This window comes from Microcebus murinus, chromosome 9 (assembly GCF_040939455.1).
Source record: "Microcebus murinus isolate Inina chromosome 9, M.murinus_Inina_mat1.0, whole genome shotgun sequence".
NCBI lineage: Eukaryota > Metazoa > Chordata > Mammalia > Primates > Cheirogaleidae > Microcebus > Microcebus murinus.
The window spans coordinates 102,289,943-102,314,685 of NC_134112.1; the positions used below are offsets into that span (position 1 = coordinate 102,289,943).

The window sequence follows — 24,743 nt, forward strand, 5'->3', positions numbered from 1 at the left end:
ATCTTTATGATGCGTGTTATTTACTAATGAGGTTGAGCCATATACTCTTATCTACACATAATATTCCACTCGGATTTTCTGTCTTTTCTTGCTGATTTACTAGAGTTCTTGTGTATTCTACATGTTAATCTCTTGTGGATTTAGCCACTGAAAATATCTTCTGTTCTGTCATCATGTTTTAACTTTTATCTGTCATTTTACATTGAATAAAATTTTCATTCTGATTAATGTTAAATCCATTTTTTTTTACATTATTGCTATATTTTGGGAGATTTAAGAAATCTTTCACCAATCTGAGATTGCAAAGATTTTCCTACATTTTCTTTATTTATCTTTATCCTCTACGTTTCACATTTAGATCTCACACAGTTTACTCTGCTTATGATATTGGGAAAATTGACGGGTTTAGAAGTTGTTAGATTCTTCCTTTTGGGGGCTTCTGCTTCTATGTCAATATCCCACTGTTTTACTTAGTATAGTTTTGTAGTGTATCTTAACGGCTGGTAGGAAAAAGCCCTTTTCTCCTTTTTTTCCCCTAAAATTCCCTTATTTTCTGCATAAAATTCTGCTGGAAACTTTTTAAATTGTATTTAAAGATTAGGGGAAATAACGTTAACAGTGGTAACCATCTGACCCACAGAAATGGTGGCATCTCACGCCATTCAGGTCTTCTCCAACTCTTCTTAGAGGTTTTCTAAGTAAGTCATTCGCTCTCTGGAGTGATCATTACTGACTCTTCCCTTCCATTTTTATATCCCTTCTTTTTTCCCTCTTTGTCTTTTTTGACTGGCCAGCATCTCTTAAACTGTGGTGAACACAAGTAGTAACACCTGGCACTTCTGTCGTGTTACTGAGCCTAACAGTGATAATTTCTCCAGTTGTATGATGTTCGCTCTTTATTGTTCCGTTCTGTTTTGCTTGTTTGTTGCCCTTTATCTAATTATGGAATTTCCCATTTAACAAGGTTCCAGAGTTTTTTAAAAACCTAAATAGTACTTATCAGATGCTTTTTTTCCTGCAGCTGTTGAGATGGTCTTGCCTGAGTTTCTCCTCCGCTCGTCTGTGCAGCGAGTCACAGAGCGGTCTCCCTGACACCGCAGCTTCCTCGTACACCTTCAGCAAGCTGTGCTTGATCCCAGTGCTTTGTAAATCCACTGTCGGGTTCTGACAACTAGACTTGCTCAGCACGTTACACGTTTAGCCATAGAGCCCGCTGGCCCGTCATTGTGCTTGCACTGTCCTTGTCTGGTTTTTTTACCAAGGTCATACAAGCTTCATAAAATAATTTGAGCAGCTCTCCTTCTTTTTTCAATAGTCTGGATAGCATAGAAAATAGGAATAATATGGTCCTTGAATGTCTGGGGTGACACACTTGTAAAATCATCTGGGCCTGAGGCTCCTTTTTTGTTTTAAGTGAGGTGAGGAAAGGTGATCGGTGTAGATGCATTTGACTGTGCATATTGAGCAATCCACTTACTACGGTTTAAGCGATGTAAACCTTAAAGATCCGTGTTGTTTGTCACAGTTCTTCTTCAGCAGCTTATCGGTGCTGCTAGGACCAGCCTCTTGGCAGCTCTGCCATCCTGAGGTGATGGCACCAGGCATGGAAACGAGGGGAGCTGCGCAGTTCCAGGTTCAGGTCCTTAATGACAAGGGACAAACTGGAAAGGCAGGGGAAGAAGTTTTCACAGACGCCCCCCAACAGACTTTGTCTTACATTCCACCTGAAATGGGTCACATGCCCGTTGATAGTCTAAAAATTGGCAAAGGACAACAGGGTTGCCACGACATCCTAGATCAGTCAGGATTCGTCCTCGGGCTGGGCCTGCTTCTGCTGGTCACGGCGCGGAAGGAGGGCTGTGGGTCCCACCAGAGCTGGAGGGCAATTCAAGTTTTCTGTTTCTTCTTCTGACAATTTAAATATTTGTATATTTTCTCAGAAGTATATTAATTTCATCTAGATTTCCAGATGTATTTGGAATATATTCAGTTATAAACATTACTGTATAATTTTAAATTTTTATTTATGATTACTTCTTTTTACTCTACATTTTGTTTGCATTTTCCTTTCTTTTTATCTTGACCAGTTTTGTCAGAAATGTCTCTTTTGAGAAAAACTAATCTTGGTGCCTACCTGGTATTGGTTTGGTTTCTTTTTTGATTTTGGTTTCTTTTAGTTTCTTGATATTTCTGCCCTGATCTTTGTTATTTCCTTTTTGTTTCTTTAGATTTGCTGTTTTTTTCTCTTTTTCCAGCATCTTGAATTAAACACTTAGTTCATTTGTTTCTAGGCTTTCTTGTTTTCTGACAACTGTGTCCAGAGCTGTACACTGCCCACAACTGCAGTCTCAGCCGTCTCACAAATTGACCTTTATGGCCACTCAGCTCCTGGTACTGCACTTCTTGGTTTTCTTTTTGGCTTTTTCTTTAACCTAAGTTATTGAGTCTTGTGTAGTTTACTTTTCAGGCACGGGTTATTGTTTGGGAGTTACTTTTAAAGTTCTGCTTTTGTTATTGCTATTTTAAAATACATTTGTTATTTTGGAATAATTTTAGATTTACAGAAAAATGACAAAGCTAGTGCAGAGTTCCTGCATGCCCAGTTCCCCCTAGTGTTAACATTTCCCCTCAGCATGGTATTCTTTCCAAAGCTAGAGACCGACGTTGGTACGTTACTGCTAACTCACTCGACTCCAGACTCGGTTTGGATTTCACTTTTCCCACTTACTGCCCTTTTACTATTCTAGAAGCCAATGCAGGGTAACGTTGCCTGTGGTTGTCATCTTTCCTCTGGCTTGTGACAGTTTCTCAGTCCTTCCTTGTTTTCATGACATAGACCATTTTGAGGATTGCTGGCCAGGTATTCATAGACTGTCCTTTAGTTTGGGTTTGCCTGACGTCTTCCTCACGATTGGGCTGGGATCCTGGGTTGATGGGAAGAACACGAGAGAAGTGCCCAGCCCCTCCACCCTCCCAGCGTGCATCATGTCAGCACGTCCATCACGGCTGACGGCTTGGTTAAGGGCATGTCTGCCAGTTCTCTCCACTGAAAAGTATGAATTTTCCCTTTCCAGACTCTGTTCTTGGAAGTGAGACACTAAGTCTAGCCCACATTCAGGCAGTGGGGTGGAGGGATTGAGTTCCACCTCCTGGGTGAGGGTTAATATCTACATACACTACACACAGAATTATTCAATAAGGAAACTCTCTTCTCCCATTTATTTATGTATTCAATCATGTATATCAGCACAACTCGCATACATGTATTTTATACTTTGGCATATGGCTCGGTACTCCTGCTCTCCTTGTCACATCTTTGGCCACAGACGCTTTGAGGTTGGTCCTCGTCTCTTTCATTTTGGGGCGCTCCTTTGTGCTACCACAAGATACTGGACACTTATCCTGTGTCTTCCCTAACCCACCCCCAGAATCACCCATTTCTCTGAGGAGCCCTGGTTCCTTTCACTGAAGACTAGGGTTTAGAAACCGAGATCTGGCACTAGGCGTGCTGTTGATTTTAAACATTATTGCATGTGATCAGAAGGCCCAGCAGTTTGGTGAAACCCATCAGTAGAGTTATTTATCTCTTCTCCATCTAGTTCTCAGGTCTCCATTACTTATACGCAAGTCTGGGTTTGCATGACAGGAGGTGTGGATGCCTGGTGTGGAAGCAGAGTCGGGCTGAATAGCCAGTACCCAGGAAGCCACCCAGGTCCCAGGCAGAATGACAGAGTGCCTGTTTTTCAGATGTCAGACTCCCTTAATTTTCATATTTTCTATCTCCTGCTATATCTGCTTTTTCTACTTTAAGATGAGATAATGTAGTCGTGAGCCACACAGCAAAGTTGTGGTCAGCAATGAACCACATATACCACAGTGATCCCATAAGATTGTACTGGAGCTGAAAAATTCCTATTGTCTAGTGACATCCCGATGATCCGGACTCTGTGCAGGCCTAGGCTGATGTGCCTGTGTCTTAGTGTTTTGTTTTTTGAGACAGTCTCACTCTGTCACCTGGGGTAGTGTGCAATGGCATCATCATAGCTCTTTGCAACCCCAAACTCCTGGGCTCAGGCAATCCTCCTGCCTCAGCCTCCCAAGTAGCTGAGACTACAGGTATACACCACCACGCCCAGCTAGTTTTTCTATTTATTGTAGAGACAGGGTCTCACTGCTGGTCTCAAACTCCTGGCTCAAGCAGTTCTCCCACCTTAGCCTCCCAAAGTGCTGGGATTACAGGTGTGAGCCACAGTGCCCAGCCTGTGTCTTAGTTTTTAATAAAAAAAAAAAAATTAAAAAGGAAAAGGAAAAAAAAAGATTTTTAAAATAGAAAAAAGCTTCAGAATAAGGATATAATGAAAGAAAATATTTTGCATAGCTGTATAACATGTTTGTGTCTTAAGCTAAGTGTTGTTATAAAACAGTCAAAAAGTTTTTAAAAATTAAAAAGCTTATAAAGTAAAAAAGTTAAATAAGCTAAGGTTAATTTATTTTTGAAGAAAAAAAAATTTTTGTAAATTTAGTGTAGTCTAAGTGTCCCGTGTTTATAAAATCTATAGTGGTGTACAGTAATGTCCTAGGCCTTCACATTCACTCACTACTCACTCACTGACTCACCCAGAGCAACTTCCCATCCTGTGAGCTCCATTCATGATAAGTGCCCTGCACAGGTATAGCATTATTTATCTTTTATATTATCTTTTTACTATACCTTGTCTGTGTTTAGATACACAAATACCACTGTTACCATTGCCTGCAGTACTCAGTGCAGTAATATGGAGCACAGGTCTGTAGCCAGGAGCAATAAGTCACACCAGACAGCTTTGGTGTGTAGTAGGCTAGCCACCCAGGTCCATGTACGTATGCTGTAGGATGTTCTCTGGACAACAGAATCACCCGGGCATTTCTCAGAACGTGACCTGTCACTAAGCAACATGTGACTATATTTTAGCTTTCTCTCCCAGCCTTTCAGTCAACATTCACATTTCTGCTATAACATTTTCTACTTCCAAGAGCTCTTTCTACTACACTATTTTATGTAAGGGACTTGTGCATCTATGATTTTGGTATTTGGGAGGGGTCCTGGAACCTATTCCTGGTCCATACCAAGGGACGACTTATTTTGTGAAATAAAGTGGGTGACATAAATGTATTGGTTTAATATTTGTTTGCAATAGTGTTATTAAAATTATAGGTGAGCACCACACTCTAAACTACATCCTAACTCATACTCTGCATGTTCTTACCTTCAGCACAGAAGTTGGGCCTCTTCGAGCCTCCCCCATTGCCACTGTCCCCAGAAGAGTGGGAGAAAGTGAAGCAGAGGTCCGTCCTGCAGGGAGATTCCATGCAGCCATGCCCGATATGTAAAGAAGAGTTTCGCCTCCATCCCCAGGTGCTGAGCTTGAGAGGGTTAGAGAGAGCCCGGTGGGGCTGTTTCCTAGTAACGAGACAGTGGGTTAGAGCTTAAGATGTCAGGCTTCCTTTTTGCAGTTTTATCCTCCTCTGTTGTCCTTAAATACTAACATTTTCTTTTCCATTTAAAGTATGTGCGTGAGAAAGAGCTAAACACCCTCATTAAACAGTTTTGTTTATTTACTGAATGATAGCAATTCTCAAGTGCTAACGTTTACACAGAGGAATTATACAGAGGAATGCTTCCGTTCCACTGGTCCTGTGCAGCTGAAAGAGAGTGGATGGGAGGATGCTGTGCAGAAAGGATGAAAGCAAAAGGAATTTTTAAGTTGTTTTGTGAATTGAGTCATAAAAGAAAAAACTGTGAAAAATATCTCCAAAGAATTCATGGGAGAATCTTTAAGAAAACTAAAGTCTTTTCATCTTTACTCATGAACCTTTACCATAGTAAGATTGATACTATCCTGTGTTTACAGATGATATATAATCTACAGCTTAGGTTTTCCTTGTACATATTTTGTCTGCCTAACTAAACTGTTATCTCCTGGAAGTTAGGAACACTTATATTCTCAGAAATTTGTGTGTGTAAGGTAATGGTTCCCTACAGCGATTTCCCATGATGTATAGTATGATGCTTCCTACATAGTGGCACTCAGAGACTTGCTGAGAAAACACAGGAAATGTAGTTAAAACCAGGCTTGAATTCATAGCTAAGGAACCCTGGCTTTACTTCCTACCCTGGTACATGAATTCTAAAACTCAATTTCTTTCAGTAAGTTTCATCATCAAAAAGTTCACAATAGTTTAAACTTTTGTTCTTTGTAGTTTGAATTCACAAGTTATTTTAACACATTGACTGCCACACTAGAAAAAAAAATTTTCCCTTGGGGTCATGGTGTTTTATTATGAAATAGAATAAAAACTTTGAAAACAAAACAGTCCCTTCTAATTTAATGAAAAATTAGTCATTTTTTATTTTTTTCTGTGTGTGAGTTATATGCAACTTGAAAAATAACTCGCTCAGCTCCCAAGGTGAAGAGACCTGTGAGTTATATATGCCTCACAAGGCCCCAGGCTCAAAACTACTGTGAGTTAAATACGACTCACATGGCAGTCAATGTGTTAATACTTGTCATATTCCAGTTCTCTATCAGGACCTGTCTTACATATGTGAAAGTTGGCTATTTTGGAAAAGATTTAGCCCTTAAACCACAGAATTACCATTTAGGATAATTTAGTACTTTGGTGTAGCAAAAGTGTCAATAGAGCCACAAGCAATCTTTCTGGCCTCAGCAACCTACTTCTTAATTACACTTTAAATAGTTAGCCAGATGGTTTGTGTGAAGAATGAAAACTTGGAGTTGAATATCTTGTGCAATCAGGGTGCATCCTGCCCAATATTTCTTTCATTCTGTTTTTATAAATTTCTCACTAAATTCTATTATTTTTTGTCTTTTATAGATATAGACACTATTCTATATATTTTGCATTTCTAGTTATTTCTGTAATTAGATTTTTCCTTAGTTGTAAACAATAGTAGGCATTTCCCCAACATTTAATGATTTCAGAGGGCCTTCAGTTAATTTCACCTCTCTGAGGTAGGATTATACCCATTTAACAGATGAGGAAATAAGTAAGCCATTCAAGTGATCCATAGTAGGTCAACTCAGCAATTACAGTAGAGTCCAACTGGAATTAATCTGAACTTCTATGGCATTTTTAGTGTATTTACCACTACTTAATCATGTATTTTTGTTATATCAAGGAATATTTGTCGGTAAATATTTATGAACATTTAAAAGTACAATATTTTAAGGGCGGGCGCGGTGGCTCACACCTGTAATCCTAGCACTTTGGGAGGCCGAGGCGGGCGGATTGCTCAAGGTAAGGAGTTCAAAACCAGCCTGAGCGAGACCCCGTCTCTACCAAAAATAGAAAGAAATTAATTGACCAACTAAAAATATATATACAAAAAATTGGCCGGGCACGGTGGCGCATGCCTGTAGTCCCAGCTACTCGGGAGGCTGAGGCAGGAGGATTGCTTGAGCCCAGGAGATTGAGGTTGCTATGAGCGAGGCTGACGCCATGGCACTCACTCTAGCCTGGGCAACAAAGTGAGACTCTGTCTCAAAAAAAAAAAAAGTACAATATTTTAAATATACAGAAGTATAATGTTATTGAATATAGATTGAATATCTGTTGATGAAACACTTTGAAAAATCATTCTAAAAAGAGTAAATAATTAAGTACACACAGTATTGCTGTTAGGTTGAATGGTGATAACAGAAAAGAATCCATATTACTAAGTTTATCCAATTTAGGTTTATTGTTGGCAAGTTTCAAGAAAAGGTTTTAGAACTGAGTTCTATTCCAATATTTCTTCTTTTATTCCCATTTAAGAAGAAAAGTATAGATGGAATGAAGGCAGGTAGGTTGGTCACTCTAAAAACTGGAAAGTTTTCCCCAAATCAGGCAGCCTGGTGGTCTCTGATTGAAATCTCACTTGTCTTGCTGAGAGGGAAAGCCCTTGCTGCTGCTGCAAGCCCCCCTTTGGTGGGGAGTGGTGGGACCCTGAGTGTCCAGCCCTGGGTGGGAGTGGGGCCCCACCCCTTCCTGGCCTCCTGCTACCTGCCAGCCACCTGTCTCTTTATTCAGTATTAAGTTATTCTCCTTTGCTTCTGTCTTTCGTCTTTTGCCTGTGGAGTTTGGATCACAGAAAGGTGACATTTTCTTGTGAGGATACTTTCCTTGTGTTCAGAAAAGAAAAAAATGACTCATCTCTCCATGACTTCTCACTATCTAAATCTAAGACTGTCAAAATTATATCTCAATAAAGCTGTGATTTAAAAAAATTTAGGAGTGTAATTTAGTTGAACAAAGACCTTTAAAAAAACGGTATTTACTTAGCATTTCTCTGCTCCTTCAGCCCACACCATACGGGACCTATCCTCCCCCTTCCTCGCCCCTTGTGACTTGCACACTCTGTAAGATCTACTGGGAAATACATCTCTGTCATAAATATTTGACTTTTACATGTGCACTCATTTTAATAGCTTAATATCAAACTTCATGTGTGTGTCTGATGTTTCAGATTGTTGTTAGCTTAATTTTTCTTGTGCTGTGCTAAACTTAAAGACTAAATAGTATAAATATCAAAGTTATTAATTTGCTTTTCTAATTTTTCAAATCATACAGCTTACCTTTTAAGCATTCAGAATTTTTCTTTTAATTAATACATTTATGTTGCTTCTCTTTTATTCAACTTCAAACATCTTTTTGTTTACTCATGAACAGGTGCTGCTTTCATGTTCCCATGTGTTCCACAGAGTAAGTAAATCCCGCCGCACTCCCACAACCGAGCGCGCCGCGCATCCTTCTCATTCTTACGGCTCAGAGAAACCGTACTCATTTTAAAGTCTCCTAAAAAGAGCCATTTGTTTTATTCATAATCACCATTTATAGTTAGAAACATGACTGTAGGCTATAGTACAATTCATCCTGTTTTGAAAATCATGAATTTTCTGTGACAAAAGAACCACAAATGTTTGTATAACAGATTGTTGTTAGTGCACATCAAAGTGAGTGATAGCTTAATTCATATGCTCTATCTTTGTGTTAGTCTTATACACAAGCATGACTTACCTTTACACTAGTTGATTTTCAAAAGTTTTTGATGTCTGTGCATGTATATTCTTGTAAAAAAAAAAACCATTTTTAGAACAGGTTTCCTGTGGAAGGTGTTAACATCTGATGAAACTTCTTCACTTTATAATCTAAATTGGATTAAGTCTCATAATTATGAGAGAAAAGAACACTATAATTACATTAGAAGTAAAAATGTTTAAAAGTAATTACTCATAAAATTTTAAGTGAAATGTTTTTCCTCAGGCATGCCTTCAGGCTTTTGAAAAGTTCACAAATAAGAAAACCTGTCCTCTCTGCAGAAAGAACCAGTATCAGACCCGGGTGATACACGACGGGGCCCGCCTATTCAGAGTAAAGTGCGCAACGAGGTACGCAGGGTCTCTGCCGCCCCTGGGCTGCCAGTGCCTGTGCAGGGTAAGGGAGACCGGTGGCCATCACGCCATGGCCACCAACTTGGGAAGATACCGGGATTCCTCTCTCCCCTCGGCCACCGTCATCTCCCCGGGGCCTCAGATAGTACAGGGCTCATAGCAAGTACAGAAACATCTGTCCGACTGGAGCTGTCCAGAGTGAATCATTGTCAAACATCTGTTTCAGAATCCAAGCCCACTGGAGAGGACACATTGTTCGAAAGTGGTACAGAAACCTGAGGAAAACAGTACCTCCCAGAGATGCCAAATTAAGGAAAAAATTCTATGAACAAAAGGTAGGTATAGATCATTATTAATTCCTCAGATACAGTCTCTGCATGCAGAGGACTCCTTTGGAGTCGACAGGGCTGACAGAGGCACTAAAACTTCACAGTTTCACTTTGAAGACTTAACTTCATTTTTTAGGCCTTTCTTTTTAGTGGTTGAGATGCTACTAAAAATCCTCTTCAATTTAAATTGGTTTTCCAATCTATATGGCAAAATACTTCTAGATTTTCTTCTCTAGTTAAGTCACAAAATTTATAAAATTAGAATAGGTTAAATTCAAAGCAACTTTTGCTGGGCCATTTCATGCCAGTTGTTTAAATAAACTAATCTCTTCATATGAAACAATGGAAACAAGCTAAGCGTCTCCCACCCCGGAACTGTGAGTAAGTGAAAAGAGCAGGTGTGTGTCGTGTGGCGCTGGTGGAAGTGAAGCAAACGGTAGAGACAAAGCTCCCCTCACCGCGTACCAGGCCTCATGGGATCCTGCTGTAGAAACAAAGGACTTCCATTTCTGGGCTTTTCTTTTCTTTTCTTTTTTTTTTTTTTTTTGAGACAGAGTCTCGCTTTGTTGCCCAGGGAAGAATGAGTGCTGTGGCGTCAGCCCAGCTCACAGCAACCTCAAACTCCTGGGCTCAAGCAATCCTCCTGCCTCAGCCTCCCAAGTAGCTGGGACTACAGGCATGCGCCACCATGCCCAGCTAATTTTTTCTATATATATTAGTTGGCCAGTTAATTTCTTTCTATTTATAGTAGAGACGGGTCTCGCTCTTGCTCAGGCTGGTTTCAAACTCCTGACCTCGAGCAATCCGCCCGCCTCGGCCTCCCAGAGTGCTAGAATTATAGGCATGAGCCACCACACCTGGCCCATTTCTGGGCTTTCCTTTAACCACTTTGTATCTTTTATTTTTATTTTTTGGGGCTTATTTGACAGTTCTCCATTCCTGTACCCCATACAAAAAGGACAGGCATGGTGGAATGGGAGGAGCAGCGAGGCCAGGGTGGGGTCCCAGTTTTGTCCCCATCGGCCTTGAGGCTGCAGGCAGATGACAGGGACCATGGCTCTGAGGTCTTTTCCTTCCCCATCATCTCCACCTTGCAGAGCTGGTCTAAGAATAGATACAGTATTTATAAAGGCCTAGCACACAGTAGGTACCAGCAAATTTGTATTTATTATAAATATTAATCTATTGTTCCAGTTTCTTTATGTAAATTGTTGCCGATTTAGTGATATTCTGTGTTCTGTGTGTGTGTATTTTATTTTTTATAGTAGCACTGTGGTGACCTGACGTGATGTTAGCTTCAGATCACTAAGACAAACTCAGTCACAGTGTCCTATGACCACTTGTTTGGAAGTATTATTTACATAATTATTTAGATCTTTTCTAAACTTCGTTGTTTTAGCCTGCCCTCCCATTTATAGCGAGTGATAGACAGTTACTCCTCACGGGGTACAGTCATCCCCCGCTCTGGTCTGTGGGGGAGCAGGTGTCTGTCACCACCACAGGGCAGTGCATTGCCGAGCTCTGCCCTCACGCTCACCACTCACCTCTGCCACCCTTCCTGTGCCTGGGGAGAGGAGACTTCTTTACAGCGTCCCAGAACTACACAGGAACCCTAAAAGGAAATAGTTTGGGGCTTGACTATAAAGCAGTATGATTTTTTTTCCTAACAACCCTTCTGGTCACTTAGGTATTTGTCCCAAGTAATGTAGTTGTAAGTATGTGCAAAAGGAAGAATAGTGCTTATTGTGATCCCACTATGCCTCAGATTTAATCAAGAAAATATGTTTGATTTGCTTCCAGAAGCAGGACAAGTTTAACAGCAATATCAATATGTGAGCAGTGCACCTTTGTCTCAGAGACAAAGAAGTTGAACTGGTGGGGTGGAGAGTATGAATTAGCTGCTGTGGCTTGGGAAGCCAGCGGTGCTGTCCCTCACCTGGTGTGGGAGGTGGCACCCTCTGGTGGGGAGCAGCAGGGAGGGCAGGCTGCAGGGGGGAGGCTACAGGCCGGGGAGAGAGCATCTGCAATTCTACCTTCATGGAAGAAAAGTATTCTTCTCCAAGTCACTCATGTCCCTTAGAACTGGGGAGCACAAGAGAGTTAGGGAGAGGGGACAGAGCTGTGGCAGAAGACACCCTCTCGTTTCTGCCTACAGGTGGGCCTGTGAAACACTTTCCATTTTTCAGTGCTACCCAGTGATTCTTTTTCAAATATCCCCGTATTAAAGAATAAATAGCAATCAGCTAAAAGTCCTGGTAATTTACTGGATAAAAAGAATATATGCTGCCTTCATTTTTTCTTGGACAGGACCCATTCCTCTTTTGCCGTTTAGAGAGCAGTGTGCTGCCTTCCTTTCCAGCTCTCAGCTCCCCACGCTTCTTATCTAGTCCTCACTCCTGGCCAAGATAACAGCTTCAGCCTAACTGGTCTCCACGCTCACTCAGTAAACATGCATGCTCAGCCAAGTTATCATTTTCTAACAAAGTCAGAGATCGGTAATCTCTAGTGCTGTAGTTTCTTCTCATTTCCGTAAATGACTGTTGTCCACAATTGTTTTCATCCTTCTTTATATTCTTTCCATGCTTTCTATGTTCAGTAGTGTGACATCAGTCTTTTTCTCTGAGCTACTCTTAGTAATTTCTAATATGTAATAGTGTATTGGCTCTCAAATCAGAAATCATTCATTGTTTTCTCTTAAAAACTTTTAATTACAGATTTAATAGTCATTTCACCTCATGTGTATAAATATTTTTTCATGTGCACACATCATCTTATAATAACTTTTGAAAATATAAGCTATGCTTTGCTTTCACATAAAGCAGTCAGGAGACTCATTCAACTGCATGGCTGCACTATCATCTGTGATTCTGTGACACATGAGAGGTTCACTCACATACTGGTTTTCTACTCTGTAAAAGGTCCAATATTGACAGGATTATTTTGAGAACCAAAAGTAAGGAGATTTTGAGTCTGGAGCCAGAAGCTGAGAGCACTGTGGTGTCTCAGGCCGTCCTGTGCTGGGAGGTGCCATTAATGGGGCTGCTCCAAGTCTCAGAATGTTTGTCGGTGAAAAAACAGGGGCTGTAGCTTTACCTGCCAAGATTTAACCATGTAGCAAATCTGCAAATAAATCCTCCCAACTAAGAATATATTTTCAGTTTCTTTTAAAAAGATAAGGAAAACCACGTCCAGCTGGCAGGTGAGCAGGGGGGGCTCTCTTCCTCCCCATCCACCTCACCCCTGCCTCCGGGAATGGCCTCATTACTTCATTACTGCACTTGCATGGAGGGCTGGGGCCCCTGGGGAGTCCTCATCACCCCTAGTGCTCCTGGTACTTGTTTTGAATCTCTCCCACAACTTCACTTACCACTTCTGTGAGGAGGATTATCACATCGATAGCTCTGTTCCCATCCCACATCCAGATCTGTAGCTCTGTTCCTGCCCTGGATCAGCTCTGTAGGTCTGTTCCCATCCCACATCCAGATCTGTAGCTCTGTTCCTGCCCTGGATCAGCTCTGTAGGTCTGTTCCCATCCCACATCCAGATCTGTAGCTCTGTTCCCACCCTAGATCAGCTCTGTAGGTCTGTTCCCACCCTGGATCAGCTCTGTAGGTCTGTTCCCATCCCACATCCAGATCTGTAGCTCTGTTCCCGCCCTAGATCAGCTCTGTAGGTCTGTTCCCACCCTGGATCAGCTCTGTAGGTCTGTTCCCATCCCACATCCAGATCTGTAGCTCTGTTCCCACCCTAGATCAGTTCTGTAGATCTGTTCCCACCCTGGATCAACTCTGTAGGTCTGTTCCCATCCCACATCCAGATCTGTAGCTCTGTTCCCGCCCTAGATCAGCTCTGTAGGTCTGTTCCCACCCTGGATCAGCTCTGTAGGTCTGTTCCCATCCCACATCCAGATCTGTAGCTCTGTTCCCGCCCTAGATCAGCTCTGTAGGTCTGTTCCCACCCTGGATCAGCTCTGTAGGTCTGTTCCCATCCCACATCCAGATCTGTAGCTCTGTTCCCGCCCTAGATCAGCTCTGTAGGTCTGTTCCCACCCTGGATCAGCTCTGTAGGTCTGTTCCCATCCCACATCCAGATCTGTAGCTCTGTTCCCACCCTGGATCAGCTCTGTAGGTCTGTTCCCATCCCACATCCAGATCTGTAGCTCTGTTCCCGCCCTAGATCAGCTCTGTTGCTGGTTTCTAGTCCTGGATCAGCTCTGTAGCTCTGTTCTAGTCCTGTATTCCCAACTCCCCGCATTCCTGTAGTTTCGTCTATGCCTAATTCATCCCTCTACTGTATTTCTCCTCATGTGCCCTCAGCACTTTGCACTGCCACCTCTAATCCACCCGTGTCTGTTGTGGCAAGTGCACAAGCTCACTCTGCAGTTGTGCCCATCCTTACTTGTCACCCCCACCTCAACTGAAATGTACCCACTTTTCAAACCCCAGTTTAAGCTTTCATTGGTCATCTCTAAACCTCTGTTGTCTGTAGAAATAATACCACTCAAGAGATAGAGAAAGAACAGAACTATAAATTATATTTAGGCTTATATGTTACAAATTTGATTTTTCCTTTGAGGCTTTTGATGATGGTACCAGAAAATCTGAATAGCTAATTCATTTAAGCCAAATATCTAAGAAGAAATTGATAAGCAGATCAGAATTTTTTTTTGCAGGTGTGTTGGGGGAGGTGGGTGTTAAGAACAAACTCTACAAGTTCTTTAGAGCAGTGGCCTTCAGACTTTGCCTCATCCCACAATAAGAAATATGTTCCATACAATGACCCAGCACATACATACATTTCACAGAAATAAAACTTTCACAAAACAAAACCTCCTCTTACCACATGCACCACACTCGTTGTCTGTATGGGCATATGCTTTACATGTGTACATGCCTATGTGAGTACAACTCACAGGCTGTCCTTTATGATACAGAACATGCCTTATCAAATGACTCTTAAATTTGATAATTTTTTCTACCTTTCTATCTTGATAAAACTCATTCTCTTAACTATAGGAATGCTCTATGAAATGTTATTCTATGATTTGAATCTATAATTTTAAAATGCCAACATGTTTAATAAATCTGAAAGATTATTGAACTAGGTTATTGAATTTCACATTACCCAGGTAGGATGGTTAATTTGTGTGTCAACTCGACTAGACTAAGGGATACTCAAATTATCTGGTTATACATTATTTCTGGGTATGTCTGTGAGGGTATTTCCAGATAAGATCAATATTTGATCTTATCAGTGGACTCATCTCCCCAGTGTGAGTAGGCAAGATCCAACCCTTTGAGAGCCTAGAAAGAATAAAGAGGCTGACGAAGGGGATTCACTAGCTCTCTCCCTCCCTCTCTCTCTGCCTAACTTGAGTTGGGACACTGGTCTTCTGCAGATATACAGAAATGGAGGTGTTCCCATATAAATGGAAATAATTCTTAAATTATACAAGAATTTTATATATGTTATGCCATTAAATCTGAGAATATAATAAAAATTACTTCCTGTAAAAATAGTAAACATGGAAAGAAATTTAAAGTATAAAATGAGAAAAATTATATGAGTATCTCAATTTTTACTGAAAAGATATTAAATAAAATTTAATAGCCATTCCTAATAATAACAGTCAGCAAACTAGAACTAGACTGAAATATCCTTGTCACAATAAAGACTATGTATCAGAAACTACAAATAGATTGTTTTAGAAAATGAAACCCTAAAGATGCAAAACTAGGCTACTCAACTGTCATCATGCTTTGGCCAATCCTTGCCAATGCAATAACACATGAAAACAAAATATATACAACACGCAAAAATATGTTATATATTATATAAACTCATATTTTATATATGGATTTAAAATGCATAAAATCATTTGAAAAATTTAGAAGTAAACTATTAGAATATATTCAAATTCAAGATAAAAATGCAATAATCAGTTTCTGTATAGCAATAATAATCAGATATAAAATATGATGGGAAATGATCACTTTCATAATAGGGAAATGATCACTTTCATAATAGTTAATACCTAAAAGTAAATTTAACAAGGAATGTGCATGACACTGACAAGAAAAAAGTGTTTTTCTGATGAATAAAAAACTTGAATAAAATGGTTGACATTTTATGTTGGATATAAGTAAAAATATCCATTTTCTTCATAAAAATTTAATGTAGTTTCTAACTCCCAAAGGACATGCATTTGGAATTTTACAGGTTAATTCTAAAGTTTATCTAGAGAAGTATGAAGAGCTTATAATTTTTTTTGAAAGAAAGGTTAATGAGTTAGAACAGCTTTGTTAGACATCAAAATATATAAATTTCTCAACGAAGATTCTTGTGAAATTGTAACAGACAAATGATTGATGAAACAGTAGAAATCATACATCTCAGGATATGGGAATTCTTAGTATACAGTAAAGGGTCTATTTCCCATTAGTGGAGAAAAAATTATTTGAGGAAAATCAGGGAATGTAGTCCATTCATGTGGAGAGGGAATAAAGAACATGACTTAATACCACATGGCCAAAAATGTTCCACATGGATTAAATATTTCAATACTTTTTAAATGAAATGAAGAGAATCAGACAGACAACTCCTGCCTGCACTTAGGGAGAGATGATTAGCGAGCATGCCCCTAATGCAGCGTGTGCAGTTGGAAGCTGTTGAGCAGCGTGTGAACCCAGCTTCAGTTCTGTTGGACACTGTGTGGCGAGTAATGCTGTAGTGGCTTTTACTAATGTCTAAAGGCTGGTCTGTAGAAATACACTGCAAGAATATACTAGGTGGTAATTTGTCCTGTTAACAAAGGAAAATGATCATCTTTCTTTGAATTTTTTGTAAACGTGGAATATTTGCATATATAATACAGATATTAGCATTTAGGGGTTGCAGTCATTTTCTTGTGCCTTTTAAAAGATGTAATCATATAAGTAGAATAAAGGTTTTACAGTTCAAAACTAGAATAGCTTAGTAGCAAACAAACGTGGAACGTACAACCACACACCCCGTGCCTAGTAAGAAAGTAGCTGTCCCCCATGGAGTGCCTTTATACACGACTCTGACTGTCATCTAGTTTTTTGTTTTTTTTTTTTTTTTTTTGAGACAGAGTCTCACTTTGTTGCCCAGGCTAGAGTGAGTGCCGTGGCATCAGCCTAGCTCACAGCAACCTCAAACTCCTGGGCTCGAGCGATCCTTCTGCCTCAGCCTCCCGAGTAGCTGGGACTACAGGCATGTGCCACCATGCCCGGCTAATTTTTTATATATATATCAGTTGGCCAATTAATTTCTTTCTATTTATAGTAGAGACGGGGTCTCGCTCTTGCTCAGGCTGGTTTTGAACTCCTGACCTTGAGCAATCCGCCCGCCTCGGCCTCCCAAGAGCTAGGATTACAGGCGTGAGCCACCGCGCCCGGCCTGTCATCTAGTTTAAGAGTACACACTTCTTTACAAAAATAACTAAATATCATTTTTTCTAATGATAGAAACAGAATTTATTAATATTATTTTAATCAAGAAACAAATTTGTGTGTTTCAGTAAAAAAACGTTTGAATTCTTTTCCTTTAAATACCTATAAAAATATTTTTGACATAAGGTTATAAGTAAAATGAGGCTATGATGCCTCTAGAAATCTAGAAATCATAGATTAAGATATTTAAAATAAAAATGTAACTGTTGGTCTTGAGTTCCCACCTCAGGATTCAGTTTCTTATTATATTCATCCCTATTTTTTTATCTTTTTAAAATGTATTTACATTTTCTCATCCTTACTTTATATTTCTGAAAGTTCTTCAGAGCTAAAAATGTATACTGAAATAAAGACCAGCTTCAGATGAATCAATGTCTATAGGTTTCCTAGTAATACATCCATTAAAAATAAATTCCAAAGCCAAAATGAACAATGACTTTATCAAGCCTCCTTTGAGTGAAAGACTAGCTTTGTAATATAGTCAGCAACATTCCAGGAATGCCAGGTTTTTCTACATAGTATGGGAAGCCACCTACTTGTATGTTCACACATACCTCATCACCCGCCCCACACTTAAATGTGCACGGAACTGTATATCAGTGAACTATTATCAAGCTCTAATGTTTGAGTCTTAGAAATTGGAAATTTTGCAAAGCAAAATGTATAATAATTAACAATATCCAATATGGTAAACTCATAATTATCTATGGAACAATAGTTTTTAATTCTGGGAGAATTAAAACACAAAATCACAAAACAAAAAACACAAAATCTCCAGCTACATTTCTAAGCTCCATCTCCATACAGACTATTGGTGAATGTTAAATTAATGCAAATCCATTTTATTTTTAATCTAAAAAAATGAAATTGCAAATTACCATGAGAAATAAGTCCTGTGACACGTTCCTAAGTTAAAGACAGACAAATATTGGCTTTACTACCTCCATTAGTCAGTAAAATCAGGAAGTTGTAACTGATTCTCCATTCCCTCCCCAACAACCCATTTCAAATTCTGTATTCCAGTGGTTTTTAGAATCTGCAGAACTGTAAGAGAAATCTGGGGCTCCAACAAAGTCATTGCCAACTTTTAAAACTTTTTATTTTACTAAGTTAAGAGTTTGAAAAAACACCACCACCATATACCATCAGAACCATTTCATTTAAAAAAGGCTATTTTAACATCAGAAAAGTAGTAAGTACCTGACTAAACACTAAAGGATATTCGTTTTTCACTGCAGACATTTAGCTTTTCAAAATCTCACTAAGCTGCCTTTACTTTCTTTTCCTTTGCTAGCAGATAAGTGAAAACTTCTTTGCCACACTTGGGAACCACTAGTTTAGGTCACAGATAAGTTACCTCAGGAAAAAAAGAAGTCTAGTCATTAGAAAGAAAGACAAAATGGGATAGTAGTAGATTTGATGTTTTTAGACATAATTTATAAGGAAGTGTTTGTTTCATTTATGTTTTAAGATCTCACTAGGATAGATATGTTTTTAATATTCTAGATTGGCCCAGGCCATTCTATTTTTATAAATTAAGCTATTTTACTTGTAAAGGAATTGTGTACTTGTATTTTCACTCCTCTATTACAGAGTTAATGAAGTTTTTCTTTTAGTTTTCATGCATCTATTGGGTGTTAATTAATACAGGGATCATCTTTCTACAAACAGGAATGCTTACATATACTTGAGCATTTTTCACAAATTTGCCTTGCTTTAAAATATCATTGACACATTCCTAACAAAACTGAATCACAGCAGTGATGTAGTGCCACAATGTATGTTCTTTTAACTATTTTGCAGTCTTGTGGTAAGAACTGAAAAGGTCAAATGTTGAGTTTTGTACCCTTAAGTAAGTGTCAGAGAATTAAAATTCAGTAAGAAATGCCTTTGTCAGAGACGGTATTTCAGTTGTCTGGGGATAATACAGTAGTCCTCATACACTTATTCATTCAAGTTTTGACAAACTCAGATCAAAGAGGCCTGGAAAGGTCACTGAAGCTGTTATGCTAATACCCACCACCAGTGTGTACCCAAAGCCCAGAGTGTTGCCCAGAATGCAATGATTGGTCCTTGAATGCCTTTGATCCTTATCTAGAAATGCTGCTAGCATATGTCATATAATTGAGGTATGGTCTTTTATTGCTGCAATTAAAACTTTTCAAATGCATTATATTATCTCCACCCCAGCTAAAAGTCCTAACCATTGTTTAAAAAGTGGGGTTAGTGATTTGTCAGATGCTGGGGTTGACTTTAGGGGCTGCCGGCTCCCACACCCTCCAGCAGGAGATTTCTCTGACTTTTTTCATTTACATCTCACCAAACAGCATAATGGTCTTAAAGTTTGTTTAGTCCTTTGACTTCCTTTATCACATAGAGATGGCAAACATTCTGTTGCTAACTTCAAGTGGCTCCAAGCAGCAAGACTGGAAGGATATTAAACCAGTAAAAGCTTATCAACTGATTCATTGATATGCTGTAAATTCCAGGCTTTTCATTTTGCTTTTGAGGGTGGCCATAAGTCAACACATTAGTAAGCAATTTGCTGACATCAAGATGGATCACTTAAAAAGGCCTCCTGGGTAGACAAAGTTCACCTGGGTACTTTTGTTGGTATATATTTTTTTAATGTTTAGCTAGTATGTTACTAGTAAATGACCAGTAAATTGCCTTACATATCAATAACTCAAACTCTTAGTTACTTAATTTATCAAATTATCTATCAGAAATATGAGGCTGAAAAGGAAAAAATATTAAGACATTTTCCTAAAGTTAAAAAATCTTATATATTTTGTGTGTTTCTGTAGAATTCATAATATTAACCATTCATTAGTTTAAAAGCTAGAACTCAATTGTCAGTTTTTTTCTGCCAGTTCTTGCAATTTCAGTTACCCAGGTCATCAACCCACATGAAAAGTAAGGGAGTAAATAAGGGAAGAAGGAACCCTGAACAAATTCAACATTTCAAGAATATTTGATAGTAGCTACACTTCGGATATTACTTTGAATTGACTACAATAGCTAGTCAATAAATAAATGTTGATTTGACTTTTAAAAATATCACCTTGCTAACTTACAATCAAAATAAGAATAAGAAGTCATATCATTTCACTTTTAGAAATTTTCCCTAAGTGTATACTAAACAATTTTCAGTATATTTACTAATAAGCTAATGTCAGTATTATGATTATAAGCTAAATGTTGATGTTTTATTGAATTTTGACACCAGAAGCAACTTCAAAATCATTCTACACAGGCATTGTCATTTTCTTTTTTCTTTTCTTTTTTTGAATGCCCTCAAATAGATTTCTTTTGCACTCATTTAGAATAGGTACATTTGGGACACATATTTGTCCTCATTTCTAATATATTGCAACCCTAAAGTCAAAACTTTTTATTGATGCTAAGGGCCTTACAAAGATGAATCAGTGCTTCCCTGAATCTAAGGTACTCATTCAGGAGATAAGAACTGCACACAGGAAAAAGATAACACTTTCCAGCCAGTGATACTTGTCAAATGAAGGGGCCTGAAGTGCACTATGAGAGTTCAGAGAGCAGTGGAATCACTTCCAGCCCAAGTACATTGGGATGCATGTGTAAAATTTCCAGTAGTCGTTCATATGAATGAAGTCAAGGGAACAGAAAAATATAAGAATTATTCATCGAGCTGAATAAACAAGTTTGGCCAGATCATAAGATTCATGTAGGAAAATAGTAAAAAGAAAGGTTGGTACCCATAGACAGTTAAGAGGCCGTCAGAAGTTCATGGTGAAGTGTCTGAGAGGGCACATACACCAATGCTGCTACGGTCCTCAGGGGGACACGCACGCCAACCCCCTTGCCTGTGCACTCCTTCCGCTGTGCAGGCTCCTCAACTCTCTCACTCCTTCCTTCCCCTGTGCACACTCCTCACCTCTCTCACTACCTCCTTCCCCTGTGCACGCTCCTCACCTCTCTCACTACCTCCTTCCCCTGTGCACACTCCTCACCTCTCTCACTCCTTCCTTCCCCTCTGCATGCTCCTCACCTCTCTCACTCCTTCCTTCCCCTGTGCATGCTCCCACCTCTCTCACTCCTTCCTTCCCCTCTGCATGCTCCTCACCTCTCTCACTCCTTCCTTCCCCTGTGCACACTCACCTCTCACTACCTCCTTCCCCTGTGCATGCTCCTCACCTCTCTCACTCCTTCTTTCCCCTGTGCATGCTCCTCACCTCTCTCACTCCTTCCTTCCCCTGTGCACACTCACCTCTCACTACCTCCTTCCCCTGTGCACACTCCTCACCTCTCTCACTACCTCCTTCCCCTGTGCACGCTCCTCACCTCTCTCACTCCTTCCTTCCCCTGTGCACGCTCCTCACCTCTCTCACTACCTCCTTCCCCTGTGCACGCTCCTCACCTCTCTCACTACCTCCTTCCCCTGTGCACGCTCCTCACCTCTCTCACTACCTCCTTCCCCTGTGCACGCTCCTCACCTCTCTCACTACCTCCTTCCCCTGTGCACGCTCCTCACCTCTCTCACTACCTCCTTCCCCTGTGCATGCTCCTCACCTCTCTCACTCCTTCCTTCCCCTGTGCACGCTCCTCACCTCTCTCACTCCTTCCTTCCCCTGTGCACGCTCCTCATCTCTCTCACTACCTCCTTCCCCTGTGCACGCTCCTCACCTCTCACTACCTCCTTCCCCTGTGCACACTCCTCACCTCTCTCACTACCTCCTTCCCCTGTGCACACTCCTCACCTCTCTCACTACCTCCTTCCCCTGTGCACACTCACCTCTCTCACTACCTCCTTCCCCTGTGCACGCTCCTCACCTCTCTCACTACCTCCTTCTGCTGTGCACACTCACCTCTCACTACCTCCTTCCCGTGCACACTCCTCACCTCTCTCACTCCTTCCTTCCCCTGTGCACACTCACCTCTCACTACCTCCTTCCCCTGTGCACACTCCTCACCTCTCTCACTCCTTCCTTCCCCTGTGCACACTCCTCACCTCTCTCACTACCTCCTTCCCCTGTGCACACTCCTCACCTCTCTCACTACCTCCTTCCCCTGTGCACACTCACCTCTCTCACTACCTCCTTCCCCTGTGCACGCTCCTCACCTCTCTCACTACCTCCTTCTGCTGTGCACACTCACCTCTCACTACCTCCTTCCCGTGCACACTCCTCACCTCTCTCACTCCTTCCTTCCCCTGTGCACACTCACCTCTCACTACCTCCTTCCCCTGTGCACACTCCTCACCTCTCTCACTCCTTCCTTCCCCTGTGCACACTCCTCACCTCTCTCACTACCTCCTTCCCCTGTGCACACTCCTCACCTCTCTCACTACCTCCTTCCCCTGTGCACACTCACCTCTCACTACCTCCTTCCCCTGTGCACACTCCTCACCTCTCTCACTCCTTCCTTCCCCTGTGCACTCCTCACCTCTCTCACTACCTCCTTCCCCTGTGCACACTCCTCACCTCTCTCACTCCTTCCTTCCCCTGTGCACACTCACCTCTCACTACCTCCTTCCCCTGTGCACACTCCTCACCTCTCTCACTCCTTCCTTCCCCTGTGCACTCCTCACCTCTCTCACTACCTCCTTCCCCTGTGCACGCTCCTCATCTCTCTCACTACCTCCTTCCCCTGTGCACACTCCTCACCTCTCTCACTACCTCCTTCCCCTGTGCACACTCCTCACCTCTCTCACTCCTTCCTTCCCCTGTGCATACTTCTCACCTCTCTCACTACCTCCTTCCCCTGTGCACACTCCTCACCTCTCTCACTCCTTCCTTCCCCAGGTCTCCCAATCCCACTGCCACCTCTGCCCAGAGTCCCTTCCAGTGCAGTGCCTTGAGAAGCCTGTCAAATTCCACTCCTTCCTTACTGCTGCCTTTGTCTCTATAAGTCCTCTGCTACAGCAGGCAGCACGTTAGATTGTCAGTCTTGTTTTTCCTCCTTCATTGGGAGAGAGATCCTTGTTAAAAGGTACAAGTGTTTGTCATCTTTGACCCTCAGGCTAGCACAGTGCCCAGGAAACAGTGGCTCAGCAATTCCCAAACTATTTTAACACACAGCCACTGTAGAAATTGTCATCCTTTCTGTCATCATTCACTGTGCACAACTTGTAAGTGGTAAAAGTTAAAATTATTTAGTTTAGGCTGGGTACAGTGGCTTACACCTGTAATTCTAGCACCCTTGGAAGCCAAGGCAGGAGGATTGCTTGAGCCGGGGAGTTTGAGGTTGCAATGAACTGTGATGATGTCACTGCACTCTAGCCTGGGTGACAGGGCAAGATTCTGTCTCAAAATAAATAAATAAATAAATAAATTTAGTTTAGTTTGAATAAAATGTATTTTAATAGTCTATTACCACCATTGCTTATAAAGGGAATTGTTCTCATTTAAGAAATGCTTTTAATTTCTTTTAAATTAAGGAAGAAAAAAGTAGTAATTGCTAGTAAGTGTGAAAATATTTTGTTATGCAAATTAATATGGAAATATAACTTAGACTTAACTATGGGTAACAGCATTACAAGGCCCATCTATACTGCTCTCATGGACTGGCATTGGGAGTTTTTGTACTTTGCAAACTTCATTTCCAGTAAGGCCTAACGAGGATTTGAGCTGCTACTTACCAGCTCCTCTGCGCGGAGGCTGTGAGCGCCGCCAGCCTCACTCGCCCTCATTGGCTCCACATGCGCTCTGAGTGCAGGCTGCTGGTCCCTGCCTGCTGCAAGGGCGCCCTGCCTCATGGGGGGGGGGCAAGAAATAAAACATTTTGTTAAAAATGTCAAGAAGTAATAAGTGCCAGGAAGAAAACTATGAAGAGAGGAAGGAGGCAGAGAGTGAAGTGGAGAGTGAAGTGTTTTAAATAAGGTGGTGATAGCTGAGGAGGTGAAATGGGAACAGAAACCAAAATGGAACAGGCCAGTCCGCAGCTCCCTGCTACTGTAGTGCTGAGGAGGGGGTTTGCAGGGCAGGCACAGCCGGGCGGGTGCTTCAGAGCAAGAGAGCTGTGCCCTGTGCGGTCTGGCCCGCAGCCTCCAGGGCCCTTGCCGGGCAGCAGGGGCCGGAGCCTGCACCGGGAGCCCCGAGCAGGTGCAGAGCCAGAGCCAGATAAGCGCCCCTGAGGGCGCCCTAGGGGGCGGTGTCCACTTCGGGACGTGCTGATGAGTCGCTTTTGGGGTTTGGGAAAAAGGGAGGGCCAAAGGTCCACTGCTAGGATTTGGGCCTAAGCTAGCAAACTGGCCCTGGACCAAGACGGGAGGGCGGCAGCGGCAGCGAGGGGCAGGCCTGGGGCTGGCAGGGTCTGTTCCAGGCGGGGCTGAAAGGAAGCGCCCACACGGGGAGGCAGGAGAGCTGTGCAGCCCCACGGGATTGCAGGGGTCCGGGTCTCAGCCGGGTGTCCAGTATGGGGGTGTGAGGTCAGCGGGGAAAGGGAATAGAGGAGGAAGAGGGGGGTTGATGGAGGAGGCCAAACCTGGGGGCCGGGAGGAGCGTTTCCAGAGGCAGGGGCGGCAGTTGTGATAA

At 41.5% G+C, this 24,743-nt stretch overlaps 1 protein-coding gene across 2 annotated transcripts in view; it reads left to right on the plus strand.

Annotated features, from left to right (window-relative positions):
• Positions 1 to 24,743, plus strand: part of RNF32 (ring finger protein 32) — a 43,580-nt gene that overhangs the window by 8,387 nt on the left and 10,450 nt on the right. For both annotated transcript variants that reach the window (XM_012786264.3, XM_012786265.3), the window contains exons 4-7: positions 5,253 to 5,395; positions 8,710 to 8,742; positions 9,304 to 9,428; positions 9,658 to 9,766. In XM_012786264.3, coding sequence (XP_012641718.1) covers positions 5,253 to 5,395; positions 8,710 to 8,742; positions 9,304 to 9,428; positions 9,658 to 9,766 — 410 coding nt within the window. The remainder of the gene's footprint in view (positions 1 to 5,252; positions 5,396 to 8,709; positions 8,743 to 9,303; positions 9,429 to 9,657; positions 9,767 to 24,743) is intronic.